The sequence below is a fragment of the Oncorhynchus gorbuscha genome, linkage group LG10 (genome assembly GCF_021184085.1).
Source record: "Oncorhynchus gorbuscha isolate QuinsamMale2020 ecotype Even-year linkage group LG10, OgorEven_v1.0, whole genome shotgun sequence".
Classification (NCBI taxonomy): Eukaryota; Metazoa; Chordata; class Actinopteri; order Salmoniformes; family Salmonidae; genus Oncorhynchus; species Oncorhynchus gorbuscha.
Genome location: NC_060182.1, coordinates 89,408,703 through 89,426,594, shown reverse-complemented (window position 1 = coordinate 89,426,594; position 17,892 = coordinate 89,408,703). Strand labels below are relative to the sequence as shown.

At 43.7% G+C, this 17,892-nt stretch overlaps 1 protein-coding gene and 1 long non-coding RNA gene across 2 annotated transcripts; both read right to left on the bottom strand.

The window, feature by feature from the left end:
- Positions 1-2,760: 2,760 nt before the first annotated feature.
- On the bottom strand, positions 2,761-4,068 carry LOC124045349. Its single transcript, XR_006840834.1, has 3 exons — positions 3,996-4,068; positions 3,294-3,646; positions 2,761-3,250 (listed from the first exon to the last, which is right to left on the bottom strand). It is a non-coding gene; the product is annotated as an uncharacterized LOC124045349 (long non-coding RNA).
- A 5,018-nt stretch (positions 4,069-9,086) lies between these two features.
- On the bottom strand, positions 9,087-16,847 carry LOC124045348 (zinc transporter 2-like). Its single transcript, XM_046364650.1, has 8 exons — positions 16,620-16,847; positions 16,029-16,249; positions 15,706-15,852; positions 12,278-12,431; positions 11,832-12,042; positions 11,488-11,593; positions 11,144-11,278; positions 9,087-10,745 (listed from the first exon to the last, which is right to left on the bottom strand). Exons 1-8 carry the CDS (start codon positions 16,682-16,684, stop codon positions 10,600-10,602), a joined length of 1,185 nt encoding a protein of 394 aa, XP_046220606.1. The 5' UTR covers positions 16,685-16,847; the 3' UTR covers positions 9,087-10,599.
- Between the last annotated feature and the right edge of the window lie 1,045 nt (positions 16,848-17,892).

The window sequence follows — 17,892 nt, the reverse complement described above, 5'->3', positions numbered from 1 at the left end:
AAGAATTTGTTCTTAACTGACTGGCCTGGTTAAATAAAGGTTGAAAAATGTCCCTGATTGAGTCTGTAATACCAACATGCTTCAAGCAGACCACCATAGTCCCTGTGCCCAAGAACACAAAGGCAACCTGCCTAAATGACTACAGACCCGTAGCACTCACGTCCGTAGCACTCACGTCCGTAGCACTCACGTCCGTAGCACTCACGTCCGTAGCACTCACGTCCGTAGCCATGAAGTGCTTTAAAAGGCTGGTAATGGCTCACATCAACACCATTATACCAGAAACCCTAGACCCACTCCAATTTGCATACCGCCCAAACAGATCCACAGATGATGCCATCTCTATTGCACTCCACACTGCCCTTTCTCACCTGGACAAAAGGAACACCTATGTGAGAATGATATTCATTGACTACAACTCAGCGTTCAACACCATAGTGCCCTCAAAGCTCATCACTAAGCTAAGGATCCTGGGACTAAAACAACGCCCTCTGCAACTGGATCCTGGACTTCCTGATGGGCCGCCCCCAGGTGGTGAGGGTAGGTAGCAACACATCTGCCACGCTGATCCTCAACACTGGAGCTCCGCAGGGGTACGTGCTCAGTTCCCTCCTGTACTCCCTGTTCACCCGCGACTGCATGGCCAGGCACGACTCCAACACCATCATTAAGTTTGCAGACGACACAATGGTGGTAGGCCTGATCACCGACAACGACGAGACAGCCTATAGGGAGGAGGTCAGAGACCTGGCTAGGTGGTGTCAGAATAACAACATATTGGGGCCTCCCGGGTGGCGCAGTGGTCTAGGGCTGTGCCACCAGAGACTCTGGGTTCGCGCCCAGGCTCTGTCGCAGCCGGCCGCGACCGGGAGGTCCATGGGGCGACGCACAATTGGCCTAGCGTCATCCGGGTTAGGGAGGGTTTGACCAGTAGGGATATCCTTGTCTCATCGCTCACTAGCGACTCCTGTGGCGGGCCGGGCGCAGTGCATGCTTGCCAGTTCGCCAGGTGCACTGTGTTTCCTCCGCCACATTGGTGCGGCTTGCTTCCGGGTTGGATGCGCACTGTGTTAAGAAGCAGTGCGGCTTGGTTGGGTTGTGTTTCGGAGGAGGCATGACCTTCGTCTCTCCCGAGTCCGTACGGAAATTGTAGCGATGAGACGAGATAGTAAATAATTGGATACCACAATTTTTTTTTTTACGGAATAATAACAAATCCCTCAACGTAGCCAAAACTAAGGAGATGATTGTGGACTACAGGAAAAGGAGCACCGAGCACGTCCCCATTCTCATCGATGGGGCTGTAGTGGAGCAGGTTGAGAGCTTCAAATTCCATGGTGTCCACATCACCAACAAACTAACATGGTCCAAACACACCAAGACAGTCATGAAGAGGGCACGACAAAGCCTGTTCCCCCTCAGGAAACTAAACATATTTGGCTGAGATCCTCAAAAGGTTCTACAGCTGCAACATCGAGAGCATCCTGACCCGTTGCAATTGTTCAGCCTCCAATCGCAAGGCACTTCAGAGGGTAGTGCATACGGACCAGTACATCACTGGGGCAAAGCTGCCTGCCATCCAGAACCTCTACACCAGGCGGTGTCAGAGGAAGGCCCTGAAAATTGTCAAAGACCCCAGCCACCCCAGTCATAGACTGTTCTCTCTACTACCGCATGGCAAGCGGTACCGGAGTGCCAAGTCTAGGACAAATAGGCTTCTCAACAGTTTTTACCCCCAACCCATAAGACTCCTGAACCGGTAATCAAATGGTTACCCGGACTATTTGCATTGTGTGCCCCCCCACCCCTCTTTTTACGCTGCTGCTACTCTCTGTTTATCATATATGCATAGTCACTTTAACTATACATTCATGTACATACTACCTCAATTGGCCCGACCAACCAGTGCTCCCGCATAGTGGCTAACCCGGGCTATCTGCATTGTGTCCTGCCACCCACCACCCGCCAACCCCTCTTTTACACTACTGCTACTCTCTGTTCATCATATATGCATAGTCACTTTAACCATATCTACATGTACATACTACCTCAATAAGCCTGACTAACCGGTGTCTGTATATAGCCTTGCTACTCTTATTTTCAAATGTCTTTTTACTGTTGTTTTATTTCTTTACTTACCTGCACACACACACACACACACACACACACACACACACACACACACACACACACACACACACACACACACACACACACACACACACACACACACACACACACACACACACACACACACACCTTTTTCTTTCACACTATTAGTTAGAGCCTATAAGTATTTGGCACACATGACAAATAAACTTTGATTTGATTTGACATCAGACATCATAACATACATCAGACATCATAACATCATAACATACATCAGACATCATAACATACATCAGACATCATAACATCATAACATACATCAGACATCATAACATCATAACATACATCAGACATCATAACATCATAACATACATCAGACATCATAACATACATCAGACATCATAACATCATAACATACATCAGACATCATAACATCATAACATACATCAGACATCATAACATCATAACATACATCAGACATCATAACATCATAACATACATCAGACATCATAACATCATAACATCATAACATCATAACATCATAACATACATCATAACATCATAACATCATAACATCATAACATCATAACATACATCAGACATCATAACATCATAACATCATAACATACATCAAGTGTTACATGTTGACTTAACATCTATTTGAAATTAAACTGATTATTATGAAAACTGGACATAAAGGCGAATCTGAGGTCATTGTATTCAGCCATGTTCAGCACTAGGTTATTACCAATGTGATTCTTAAAAGGATCTGGGATAATTCTTCAGAGTTCCCATGGCAACAAATGTTCATCTCTGTTAAGGTTCTTCATCTTGACTCTTGATTCTTGATTCTCCTAGCCTGGGTGCCAGGTTGTTTGTGCTCTGTTGCCTGTTGTGTCACACCGTAGGAGTTGGCAAAAGAGTGCTATCAGCCTGGCACTCAGGATAGATTCTCCAGGTACAGGTACATGTAACCCTTTTCATCCAAGAGGGCTTCTAAAGGCTTTTGGTTCCTTGGAACCTTCTCTGGATAAAAAGGCTTCTAAACGGTTCTTTGGAACCTTCTCTGGATAAAAAGGCTTCTAAACGGTTCTTTGGAACCTTCTCTGGATAAAAATGCTTCTAAAGGCTTTTTTGGAACCTTCTCTGGAAAGGCTTCTAACCGTTCTTTGATAAAAAGGAACCTTCTCTGGATAAAAAGGCTTCTAAACGGTTCTTTGGAACCTTCTCTGGATAATAAGGCTTCTAAACGGTTCTTTTGAACCGTCTCTGGATAAAAAGGCTTCTAAAAGGCTTCTTTGTGGCTTCTATATAGAACCATAATGGTGCTTCAACAGAGACATGCCCAAATAAACATCTTTTTCACAGAGTGAATATTAATGTCCTCTTCCAAGATATGGCTTGATCAGAGAAGATCAAATGAAATTGCACCTCATATTCCAAGGTGGCTTGTTTTACTGTATTGGCATCCTGCCTGGAACAAAATGTCATCCTCCTGCCTGGAACAAAATGTCAACCTTCTCTCTCTTCCCTCACCCTGGTGTTAAGAGATAAAGAACATATATTACCAGTCTAAACTATAATAATAATAATAATGTAATGTGCATTATGTGGAACTGGGCTATCCTATCCCAATAAATAGATGGATAGAATATGAGACACCCCTTGCAAACCCCCTATTTTCACGTCATGGAACATTTGCGGAACAATTCAGAGAACCTCCCATCTCTCCACAAGGCACAAGCGCCTGCATTTACAGATAGGGTTAGACAGACATGTTGCAATGCTCACACTGACTGGTAACAAATACGAAGGTTTCTAATGTTTGTTTAGAATATATGAATAATCGGGTGTGCTATTGAAATATAAATTAACAAACGACTGACCTTTAAAATGACGCGCACGTAGAACCCCCCCCCCCCCCCAGCCCGTTTAAAAAGGTGGCAGATCAGTTATTCGGAATACAGGACCAGTGCATTGAAGTGATGTGTGCTTGTCTCACTGTATCTTTAATTTGATTGTATCCTTTCAAGGTTGAGTGTACAGTCAGAGAGCAATACACTCAATATTCGCCTCCCTCCTCTATAGCGCACGCGCTTCTTGTCTGTCAAATGATCACATGATTGAATCCCGCTCTTTGAAATCTTACGTCATGTCACTGGTTGGCAGCAGCAGATGGGGCTCGTGTACCGCTGATCCGCCAAAATGATCATCTTTGTTCTCATCTGAAACGGACTACGTATCATTACAGTTTTACATTCCCCTGTGGCGGTTGTGGATGCAATTATGTTGTAAAAAATATTTTATAACAATTAAAGGATTAGTCAAATGAAATTGGAAGTGATTTTATTTATGTTATTTGTACATTCATACCACAAATGTATCAAATGCATCTTAAATCGTGGATTGTGATTCACATAAACATCTGCTAAACATGTGTATGTGACCAATAAACATTTTATTTGAAAATACAAGATGTTACCAAATAATTTTCGATGGCTGCCACTGCTATTTCTCAACAAAAACATGTCCTCTGTGTCGGCACAACTTTTGGAGATATTTCAAACAAACGATTTTGTGGTAAATTGATGACATTTTTTTACATTTAATAAAAGTTGTAGATATATTCCAATGAAGTTAGATCTATAATTGTTTTTTAAATAATCCACTTGTTTAGAGAGAAAAAATAAGATCATGTTTGAGTAAAGTAGTAATGTGTTTTTATTTTATTTATTTAACTAGGCAAGTCAGTTAAGAACAAATTTGTATTTACAATGATGGCCAACCCTGGATAAATCTAGGCCTCCCTATGGGACTACCAATCACAGGCGGGGGTGATGCAGCCAGGATTTGCAGTGCCTTAGACCCCTGCGCCACTCAGGAGCCTATGTTTGATGAATGTGTAGGGGGGTGACTTTCATCCACAAACCATTTTTTTCCCCAAACATTGCTTTTTTGTGTCAGCCATTAGACAATGTTCTTAGGGGGGGCTAGTTACCCCCTAAAGCCTAATATTTGTGAAAACGGAAAATGAAAAAGTAATCTGATAAAATCCTAGGTAGCTAGCGAGCAAACATAAATACACAAGAATACCAATGTCAATATCAGCATGTGAAGTAGCTAGCTTGCTGTAAAAATTGGCTAAACAAATTGCAGTATCAATTTAAGAGTCTCTCACAGAGTTCAATTTGCAGTTTGTCTCCACCCAGAGCAAGTGCAGAGTACATTGCTATAGAAACAAAAGCCCTTTCCCACATTTCCTACAGACACATAGGGCGCATTGCAAGATGGTACTTGAAGGAGAAACTGAGTTGAATAATTTGGTACACTGTTCAGATTGAGCTCATCAAAGGGAAATACACTGCTCAAAAAAATAAAGGGAACACTAAAATAACACATCCTAGATCTGAATGAATGAAATATTCTTATTAAATATTTTTTTCTTTACATAGTTGAATGTGCTGACAACAAAATCACACAAAAATTATCAATGGAAATCAAATTTATCAACCCATGGAGGTCTGGATTTGGAATCACACTCAAAATTAAAGTGGAAAACCACACTACAGGCTGATCCAACTTTGATGTAATATCCTTAAAATAAGTCAAAATGAGGCTCAGTAGTGTGTGGCCTCCACGTGCCTGTATGACCTCCCTACAACGCCTGGGCATGCTCCTGATGAGGTGGCGGACAGTCTGTTGATGGATGGAGCGAGACATGATGTCCCAGATATGCTCAATTGGATTCAGGTCTGGGGAACGAGCGGGCCAATCCATAGCATCAATGCCTTCCTCTTGCAGGAACTGCTGACACACTCCAGCCACATGAGGTCTAGCATTGTCTTGCATTAGGAGGAACCCAGGGCCAACCGCACCAGCATATGGTCTCACAAGGGGTCTGAGGATCTCATCTCGGTACCTAATGGCAGTCAGGCTACCTCTGGAGAGCACATGGAGGGCTGTGCGCCCCTCCGAAGAAATGCCACTCCACACCATTACTGACTCACCGCCAAACCGGTCATGCTGGAGGATGTTGCAGGCAGCAGAACGTTCTCCACGGCGTCTCCAGACTCTGTCACGTCTGTCACATGTGCTCAGTGTGAACCTGCTTTCATCTGTGAAGAGCACAGGGCGCCAGTGGCGAATTTGCCAATCTTGGTGTTCTCTGGCAAATGCCAAACGTCCTGCATGGTGTTGGGCTGTAAGCACAACCCCCACCTCATACCACCCTCATGGAGTCTGTTTCTGACCGTTTGAGCAGACACATACACATTTGTGGCCTGCTGGAGGTCATTTTGCAGGGCTCTGGCAGTGCTCCTCATGCTCCTCCTTGCACAAAGGCAGAGGTAGCGGTCCTGCTGCTGGGTTGTTGCCCTCCTACGGCCTCCTCCACGTCTCCTGATGGACTTGCCTGTCTCCTGGTAGCGCCTCCATGCTCTGGACACTACGCTGACAGACACAGCAAACCTTGCCACAGCTCACATTGATGTGCCATCCTGGATGAGCTGCACTACCTGAGCCACTTGTGTGGGTTGTAGACTCCGTCTCATGCTACCACTAGAGTGAAAGCACCGCCAGCATTCAAAAGTGACCAAAACATCAGCCAGGAAGCATAGGAACTGTGAAGTGGTCTGTGTTCACCACCTGCAGAACCACTCCTTTATTGGGGGTGTCTTGCTAATTGCCTATAATTTCCACCTGTTGTCTATTCCATTTGCACAACAGCATGTGAAATTTATTGTCAATCAGTGTTGCTTCCTAAGTGGACAGTTTGATTTCACAGAAGTGGGATTGACTATGGAGTTACGTTGTGTTGTATATACTTTGTCATGGTGATATAAACGGATGGATGTTTTCTAGACAAGTATGACCATACCATTTAAAAACTGATTGGTGATCTGAAGAGCAGGCAGGGCTTCCGAAAAATTAAAAAAATAAAGCCTAACTTTAAAATGTTAGGAGAACCACATTAACCATTTTAGCCCACCAGAAATACGATTTGGTTAATTGTTTGCGATATAGCCTATATTTGGCTCTCCCTTTCCCAGTCTGCTGTCCCAACTTTCTTCAAGATGTCCACCATTGTTCATGAACCCAAGAGAGCAAAGATAACTGAACTAAATTACTATCATGAAGTGCTTTGAGAGGGTATTTAAAGATCATATCACCTCCACCTTACCTGAAACCCTAGACCCAATTCAATTTGCAAACCGCCCCAATAGATCTACAGACGATGCAAACTAGGTCATGGACTTCCTGATGGGGGCGCCACCGGGTGGTGAAGGTAGGAAGCAATGACTTACCTATGCGTAGCCACGCACACCTCCAATTCAATCATCAAGTTTGCAAACAACATAACAGTAGTAGGCCTGATTACCAACAATGATGAGACGGCCTACATGGAGATGAGGGCCCTGGTGGAGTGGTGCCAGGAAAATAACCTCAACCTCAACAAAACAAAGGAGCCGATCGTGGACTTCAGGAGACGCCCTCATCTGGATCGCAGTGAAGGTGAAAAGCTTCAAGTTCCTCGGCGTACACATCACTGACAATCTGAAATGGTCCACTCACACAGACAGTTTGGTGAAGGGGGCTGAAGAAATTTGGCTAGGCCCCTAAGACCTTCACAAACTTTTACAGATCCACCATTGAGAGCATCCTGTCGGGCTGTATCATCGCCTGGAATGGCAATTGCACTGTCCACAACCGTAGGGTGGTGCGGTCTTCCCCATGCATTGCCTGACCTCCAGGACATCTACAGCACCCAATCTTACAGGAAAGCCAAGAAGATCATCAAGGACATCCATCACCCGAGCCACGGCCTGTTCTGAACTTAATCATTGTCACTAGCCAGCTACCACCCAGTACTGAACTTAGTCACTGTCACTAGCCGGCCTCCACCCGGTACTGAACTTAGTCACTGTCACTAGCCAGCTACCACCCAGTACTGAACTTAGTCACTGTCACTAGCCGGCCTCCACCCGGTACTGAACTTAGTCACTGTCACTAGCCGGCCACCACCCGGTACTGAACTTAATCACTGTCACTAGCCTGCTACCACCCAGTACTGAACTTAATCACTGTCACTAGCCAGCTACCACCCAGTACTGAACTTAGTCACTGTCACTAGCCGGCTACCACCCAGTACTGAACTTAGTCACTGTCACTAGCCGGCCTCCACCCGGTACTGAACTTAGTCACTGTCACTAGCCGGCTACCACCCGGTACTGAACTTAATCACTGTCACTAGCCTGCTACCACCCAGTACTGAACTTAATCACTGTCACTAGCCAGCTACCACCCAGTACTGAACTTAATCACTGTCACTAGCCGGTTACCACCCAGTTACTCAACATTGCACCTTACAGGCAGCTGCCCTATGTACAAAGACATGGAATTACTGGTCACTTTAATAATGGAATGCTAGTCACTTTAACAATGTTCACATACTGTTTTACTCATTTATATACTGTATTGTAGTCAATGCTCGGAGTGTCATTGATGGTTGCCATGGAGGGCGTGAGAGCTGAGTACTTCTCCATTCCTCCACCTATAGTGAGGAGCAGGTAAAGAACAATGCCTTGTTGTATGACTGATAGAGAACACTATTGTTCACTTCAAAAGGGAACTAGTATTGTACTTTACACAAGAAATGTATTCCGAGCATAATGCACTTTCTTTAAAAAAAATGATTGTTATAATTTTCTGTATCGAGGCTTTTGTTAAGTACACTTTAAATAAATAGTGATTTGTTTTGTTTTCTCACACTGAGTAGGTGTAACACCACAGCACTTTTTCACTTTGTTTCAACAATAATTATTGTTTAATGCATTTTATCTGAACAGACAAAGTGCATTTCTTCTTCCTTTCTTTATGTGTTTTCTCACAAGAAGCAGAACCTGGTGAAACAGCTGCCGTTGGAGAGCATGTGTCTAGAAACTGGTTTACCTGCCTTGGGGCCAGAGAAACAGACAGGGTTGTTGCTGTGTTCATTTATTTACTGACACACAGTCAGAGAAAAACAATGTAAAACACACAGTCAGAGAAAAACAATGTAAAACACACAGTCAGAGAAAAACAATGTAAAACACACAGTCAGAGTAAAACAAGGTAAAACACACAGTCAGAGAAAAACAAGGTAAAACACACAGTCAGAGTAAAACAAGGTAAAACACACAGTCAGAGAAAAACAAGGTAAAACACACAGTCAGAGAAAAACAAGGTAAAACACACAGTCAGAGAAAAACAAGGTAAAACACACAGTCAGAGAAAAACAAGGTAAAACACACAGTCAGAGAAAAACAAGGTATAGAGTATAAATTGACATCCATATACCATTGACTTTATCCCGGTTTGAAAGTGGTCGTACATCAAATAATGTTGGAAAATAATTTATACAGCTAATAATATTTTACAGCACTACTCTCCTCTCTGCTTTTGTGTCTTAAACATACTGTAGGTGAGAAATGAGCCGAAGAACATCTCTGTCTGTGCTGAGTACATCAGTAAGGTAAAAGAGCTTCCCTTGGAGATGGTGATGGAGGTGACGACACAGAGCAGCGTGCGTCTGTACCCCAGGCTCAACACATTACTCAGAGCCTGAACAACTGAGTGCTGGATTCAATCCAAGGCACGTTTACAGGGCAGCGTAAACGTGGTTCTTGACTCTTTTAAAAGGTCATTTATGCTTGAGTTGACATGCACAATGTTTACATTGAATGTGATCTCCACGGACGTCAGGGAAATGAACTTTGAAAGGCGCATTGTTGGATTACCAGTGTGCTGGTCTATAAAACGCCTTGGATTGAATCTCACCCTCTCTGTGAAGTCCCTCAATCACCATGGTCTCACTTTGGTAGTAAATCACTAAGAATGTAAGAGGGAAATAAGGTAACTGAAAGGTTTAAAAAACAATGTTCGAGATTGAAATGTTTCAGTATTTATGTTAATATACCACACCTGTTATATAATATAAACTAAATAAATATCATACATGTAATTATCTAAACACGACCAGATCTTTTACATAAAACATTATGTGTGACAATGACACTTTCTGTTGACCTTGTCTATCTGTCTGTTATCTTACTAGAAAAACCAATATTGATCGAAACAGGAGCTTTTCCCACAGAAGTGCTACTTTAAGGAAAATGACATGATAGCACCTCACGTCCCAGTGTGTAATCTACAGTACCACCCTGTTGAAGTCGTGTGACCTCACACGGCATACTGTAACAGACATACAGTACAGTACGGACTGGGAAGAATTCTTCCCTCTCATAGGGTAGAGAAACCTCTCTTGTCCATAGAGTCTTTAGCCCCACTAGTGATCTGTCATGACAGACTGTTAACAAATCTCAATCGAGTAGTTAGCCAGCACATGCTAGATTTTGTACAGGGTTCTCAAATAACCTCCATGGTGTATTCAGTCAGACAATCTCCCATAGTGGTCCCTATAGTTCAGTCTCAGCCCCCATGGTGGTAGTGATGTCAGTCCGTGGGGTCCTGGCACTGCATGCAATAGATCATCTCCTCTGCATACTGCTCTACCTGGATGGTGATGCTGGAGAAACCAAACTCTGACTGGAGCAGCTTGGTAGCATCCATGAGTACCTGCTGGGGACTGGCATCTTCCTCTTTAGAACAAAACAAAAAGGAATATGGATTCTATTCTTTTTGGTGAGATTTTTAGTCACATCAACACAACGACAAAACTACCAATACTGAGGTGTTCCTGATTAACAACTGACAGAATATTCAGATGTGTGTGTGTGTGTGTGTGTGTGTGTGTGTGTGTGTGTGTGTGTGTGTGTGTGTGTGTGTGTGTGTGTGTGTGTGTGTGTGTGTGTGTGTGTGTGTGTGTGTGTGTGTGTGTGTGTGTGTGTGTGTGTGTGTGTGTGTGTGTGTGTGTGTGTGTGTGTGTGTGTGTGTGTGTGTGTGTGTGTGTGTATGCTTGTCAAGTACATCTGTCTGACCATGAGTGTATTGTACAGACAGAGTATTGTAGTGTTAGTCTGTGCAAGCATGTGCGTACCTATAGCCACGTGTACAGAGAGCTGTGACTGGCTCAATGTGAGGGCCCACATGTGAAGGTTGTGTGTGGTCTTGACTCCTCTCAGCGACAGCAGCATTTCTCTCACAGTATTGAAGTCGATACCTTTAGGAACCCCTGTAGAAAGTCCCACAAAAAAACACTAAGGATGCTTATGATAACATTCTATACAGTGAGACTATTACATCCAATAACCATGTTACAATAGCCTTTAATGATATTTTTTGTTGTTGTTTAACTTGGTCACACACTTTCAAGGTCCAGAATGATAAATACAGAGGCCAAAGTATTTACTTCAAGGTTTGGATGATGACCTGTGTACTCACCTTCCATGAGTATCCTGAAGACGTCCTTCAGGATAGTGACAGTTGTTCCCAGCACAAATACAGAGAACATGAAGGTACAAATGGGATCTGCTATTTTATACTGAGGCTGTTGGGGATAAAAAGAGATGACACGTTCAAATCAAGCTGTCGTTTTCTTCTAAATATTAGCCAGAGTTGCAGGTATAGCCTACAGTAAGTATGGTTAACGTATTCTGCTGCGTAAATATCTCATCCTACCGTTCGCCTGTTGATGGCCGGGGTTTTCTGAAGAATAACTGTGAAGGCATTTTGCTCCACTATGAGCTAAAAGGAATAAGGCAAGTGAAGTCGACAGCATCACTGACCCAGAAGTGTATAATGGTAGCAGCCAGCAGTACCCCCAGACTCTGCAACAGATCCCCTACTGCATGGATAAAAGCCGCTCTCACGCTGGTGTTGCCATGGCCACCAGGGAGTCCGTGAGAGTGGCCGTGTGACTGGTTGACTGTATTGTCATGGGGTCGGTGGTAGGAGGGACCGTGGCTGTGACTGGACTGATGGAGGATTAGGGCCATTCTTCACAAACAAACAAAGCCTATTGTTAGAAGAACAGCCAATTATCTACAACTGACCAGGTCTCGTCCAGATCTTTTTATGCTGTATTGCCAAGTCCTACAATTACCATAGTAGTGAGCAAGAGAGCACAAACAGATCTGGGACCAGTCTATGTCTCTCACACCTTCACAACCAATCTCATGAAGGCCAATAAAAAATGTATATTGACAAAACAGACATTCTTAGCTTTACTCACAAGACATTGACCCCCACAGCACAGCCTGAGGTAATGAGCATGATCTGGCTGTGGATCTCAAAGTCATCGTTAAGGATCCTCTGAATGGCGATGAACACCAGCACTCCTGTCACAGCCCAGATGGACAGCACTGACAAACAGGCACCCAGGATTTCTGCAGAACATTATAGGGACGATAAGAAATGGATTCATATTATATCATGTATATGTGATTACAGCCAACATTCAAGCCACATTGGAAGTAAACAATGTAGTGGACATTTCCTGTATTACCAAATCATGAGACCAAACCACCACACAAGTCAGAGTTATCATAAAGTCCATCTTTAATTATTATGAGCTCCATCACAACCCTGTGACTCTCAGATCAATTCAGTGTCTATCAATTAATTCTCTGAGAGTGCTTACAAAACAGTTCTTAGTATCATTTATAGCCAAGACACACCCATCTCAACTCACATGACGAATAACAGATCTTAGGAACATTACAAAGGAAGACTTTACTTGAGAGAGGAGTATCCCATAGCCAGACAGCATTAGCTATAAATTATCGTTCAGTTTGCTCTCCTAAAACAAGGTTCTACTTCTCGTTCTTGGTACAGCATAGTACCAAGACATTACCTCATCCACTAGCATATATCAAATACACCCCTCCTGGACAAGATCACAGAGACACAGTGACTGGCACACAGACATTGTGGAGCCAAGAGATAATCGGTTCCCCCTTTAGTGTGGTGCGAGCCTACCAGACGCACTAAATCACTTCTATGCTCGCTTCGAGGTAAGCAACACTGAGGCATGCATGAGAGCATCAGCTGTTCCGGACAACTGTGTGATCACGCTCTCCGTAGCCGATGTGAGTAAGACCTTTAAACAGGTCAACATTCACAAGGCTGAGGGGCCAGATGGATTACCAGGACGTGTGCTCCGGGGTTGTGCTGACCAACTTGCAGGTATCTTCACTGACATTTTCAACATTACCCTGGGGTGGCAGGGTAGCCTAGTGGTTAGAGTTGGACTAGGAACCGGAAGGTTGCAAGTTCAAACCCCCGAGCTAACAAGGTACTATCTGTCGTTCTGCCCCTGAACAGGCAGTTAACCCACTGTTCCTAGGCCATCATTGAAAATAAGAATTTGTTCTTAACTGACTTGCCTGGTTAAATAAAGGTAAAATATATATATTTTTTAAATCATCCCTTCACATGGTTTAAAAGATATGTTTACATATGAAGACAAGCTTGACCTCTCCCCTCTCTGCGGCCCAAGTAACTGAACCCTGACAGAGAACAGATAACTGCAACCAGCCAACAGTGTTATCCAAAAATAGACATTCTAATGACATATCTCACATAAGCATGCAATAATATAAATAAAACATTTTATTTATAAATGTTACCTAAATATTTCTGATTCTGCCATGACAACAATTAGCAACTTAACTTCAATAGTGTCTTTTAATCACAATGACCACTTTCAGAACACACGTGAACATGAAGGACTTATTGGGAATGATATCTGGTCATATCAATGCTGACACATTGATGTTCCCAGGAAATTAGAGAAAGGTTTACGAAAGGTGTCAACTAATTCACTCCCTATTCACACCCCCTGTACAAAAAACACATCAAAATCTACAATAGTAAACTCTCCCACACTGAATCACTGAATCTCCCAAACTGAATCACTGAATCTCCCAAACTGAATCACTGAATCATAGACTGTTGTTCAAATACAAAGGATAATTGTTTTGCTTCCCTATCCAAATACACACCGAGAGTGGTAATTGTTATTAAAATATACATTATGGAAAGTTTCATCTTTTGGATGTACTGAAGCTCCCTGAAACATGCTCAGGAAAGTTAATCTGACTTGTGGATAAATTATATTTAGCCTCAGAACACTTTTCTGAAACGTGTGTGTGTGTTTCATTTTCTCTTTCCTCACAGGTGGCTACACGGCACACAGTCGGCTACACGGCCCACAGTCGGCTACACGGCCCACAGTCGACTCCACGGCCCACAGTCGGCTCCACGGCACACAGTCGGCTCCACGGCACACAGTCGGCTCCACGGCCACAGTCGGCTCCACGGCACACAGTCGGCTACACGGCACACAGTCGGCTACACGGCACACAGTCGGCTCCACGGCACACAGTCGGCTCCACGGCCCACAGTCTGCTACACGGCACACAGTCGGCTCCACGGCACACAGTCGGCTCCACGGCACACAGTCGGCTCCACGGCACACAGTCGGCTCCACGGCACACAGTCGGCTACACGGCACACAGTCGGCTACACGGCACACAGTCGGCTACACGGCACACAGTCGGCTACACGGCACACAGTCGGCTCCACGGCACACAGTCGGCTAAATATAATAATATAATAATAATATATGCCATTTAGCAGACGCTTTTATCCAAAGCGACTTACAGTCATGTGTGCATACATTCTACGTATGGGTGGTCCCGGGGATCGAACCCACTACCCTGGCGTTACAAGCGCCATGCTCTACCAACTGAGCTACAGAAGGCTACACGGCCCACAGTCGGCTCCACGGCACACAGTCGGCTCCACGGCACACAGTCGGCTACACGGCCCACAGTCGGCTACACGGCCCACAGTCGGCTACACGGCCCACAGTCGGCTCCACGGCACACAGTCGGCTACACGGCCCACAGTCGGCTACACGGCCCACAGTCGGCTCCACGGCACACAGTCGGCTCCACGGCACACAGTCGGCTACACGGCACACAGTCGGCTCCACGGCACACAGTCGGCTCCACGGCACACAGTCGGCTCCACGGCACACAGTCTGGCCGTCATGACCGACGCTGCTCATCTCCTCACAGAGTTTGGTAGCATCATGGTCAGCCTCTTCTCTCAAGGCATATTGACACATGGTGCCAGCTCTTCTGACTAAAACAAGGCATATTGTCATATGGTGCCAGTTCATCTGACTAAAACAAGGCATATTGTCATATGGTGCCAGTTCATCTGACTAAAACAAGGCATATTGACACATGGTGCCAGTTCATCTGACTAAAACAAGGCATATTGTCATATGGTGCCAGTTCATCTGACTAAAACAAGGCATATTGACATATGGTGCCAGTTCATCTGACTAAAACAAGGCATATTGACACATGGTGCCAGCTCTTCTGACTAAAACAAGGCATATTGACACATGGTGCCAGCTCTTCTGACTAAAACAAGGCATATTGACACATGGTGCCAGCTCTTCTGACTAAAACAAGGCATATTGACATATGGTGCCAGCTCTTCTGACTAAAACAAGGCATATTGATACATGGTGCCAGTTCATCTGACTAAAACAAGGCATATTGATATATGGTGCCAGCTCTTCTGACTAAAACAAGGCATATTGATATATGGTGCCAGTCTGAGTTCTTATAAAGTTAAACCAACCTGAGCGATGCCAGCCAAAGTTCATGGTTTTGGTGGGAGATCTGGAGGAGACCCATAGAGAGAAGAGGCTGACCATGATGCTACCAAAGTCTGTGAGGAGATGAGCTGCGTCGGTCATGATGGCCAGACTGTGTGCCGCGTAGCCACCTGTGAGGATAGAGAAAATGAAACACACACACACACGTTTCAGAAATAGAATTTATCCACCAGATCTAATATTTTACAAGTTGAGTAAATAGAAAAATCTGTGCTCCAAAATGTATTAGTTTCTGTTTTCTGTCTCCATTATCTTCTTCATGTGTCATTATTTATCAGAATCTTACCGATCACCTCTCCAACCATGAAGACCAGGCTGACAACAGAAGCGATGATGAGTTTCCTCTTGGCCAGCTGCTTCTCACGACTCTCTGTCCACGAAGCCCTGTCATTCTCATGGCAGTGACCAGTAGCAGTAACAGGATGCCACCGGACAGCTGCAGCAGTTCTGTCTCCAGTCTCTGCTGTTGGACTGGGACATTTGTCTTGCTCAGACCCAGGTAATGACCTGAGAGAAAACGTCCCAAGATCAAGTTGATTGGTGGGTCTTGGAATAATACAATGGGAAACTAGAGCTCTCGTATTAAAAACAGCAAGAAAGTTTGGGACAAAACACACAAATATGTATGACAATCAGCTACTTGGGTACATTTAATGATAACTAAGCACTTGGAATACATGTTCTGTCTAGGCTGTATTTCTTTCACACAGAACCACACGTAAATCTATCAACTATAAACTGTTAACGGAGTTGTCCATTTATCGATTCGTGCAAATTGGACTGAACAGCTGTTAACTGAGGTGAAGATAATGCAACATTAAAATAGTAACTGTTCCTAACATATGCCTTAAAGGTTGAGAATAAAAGAACTACATGCCCCAGTAATGGCATGGAGTATGTTGTAGTATCATCCTCAACGCAACGGTGTTTCTGAGAATCCATAATCTCCTTCAAAACAGCTCCTGAAAGTTTAGTAAGAATCAAAACGTAGGCTTAAACAGTGGCTATACAACAAAAAGGAAAACACCACTGTCCTTATGATATCGCTGCCTCTCCGACCTAATTCCGTCAGCCTCTCAACATCGATCTGGTTCATGCCTGCGCCTGCTGAAAACCTGACACCTGTTAATCAGGTGTGGTGTTTCTATGGACACTGGGAGATAACTGACTAGGGGCCATGATTACACAATCAACCTATCATAACAGGCCAAGTCACTCCAAGTCAGTCGTCTATTGTGGCTACTGCTACTCATTGTGTATCAAGCATTGATAGTAAATAAATTAGGTATCTAGTCTCGTGTTTTTCTGGATCACAAGCACCTTTACACACATGTATTTCTTGTAGAAGTATGGTATTGTCATGAAAAATAAGTTATGTAGAAGATATGAATAGGCAAACAATTGATCAGAATCCCCAATTTATTAATCATATACACACACACACATAAATATATTTTACAGTATGAACAGTATATAAAACTGAAAGTAGGATTTAAAAAAAAGTTTATTAAAAGCAAGGCCTTTGTTCTATCCATATTAGGTCGAGTGAACAATTACGGAAAGATTCTTTTGACCTGCATTGGAATTTTGGCAGTATTCACTGAAACTGGTGAACTACAACAGAAACCCACTTTAAAATATGCGGATTGCTGGTGTGTGAGACAACGCCTTTCAACGACTGTCATTACTTGGTGTCCAAGTGTTTAAAAAGTCTAGCGGGTGAACGTGGGAAGCGATTAATATAAACAAATATATAGAGTGTACAGAAAGGGAATATGACAGGTGTATCCAGACCACACAAGATTAGATCAAAAGATATAGAAAATCATTTGGTTCAGGAATACAGAGAGAGTTTTAAATGACAACATCTCCTATATTATTACACACAGAGAAAGAAAAAAAACTGGGAGGTATGACAAAATAAAAACAGTGAACACATATGTGAGTTCAGGACTGGGGTTGGCAAACAGAATCCTACAAATTGGAATCACAAGCTTTGGAAAACTGAAAATAAAGCCTGAACAAATATTGCTCTGTAGCCTACAAACAAACATATAAACAACACATTCAAGCATTTCTTCACATAGGTTAAAGTTGCAGTTATTGGCTCCCACGTAAGGGGGAGTGGCAGACCACAGCAGCCCTTACTA

Excerpts from the sequence above, each read along its gene's own strand:
- LOC124045348 (XM_046364650.1), bottom strand. The coding sequence starts at position 16,684 with ATGGATTCTCAGAAACACCGTTGCGTTGAGGATGATACTACAACATAC. Across the intron at positions 12,432-15,705 it reads CTTTGGCTGGCATCGCTCAG|AAATCCTGGGTGCCTGTTTG; the intron begins GTTGGTTTAACT and ends AATGTTCTGCAG. Across the intron at positions 11,279-11,487 it reads CTTCAGGATACTCATGGAAG|GGGTTCCTAAAGGTATCGAC; the intron begins GTGAGTACACAG and ends GACTTTCTACAG.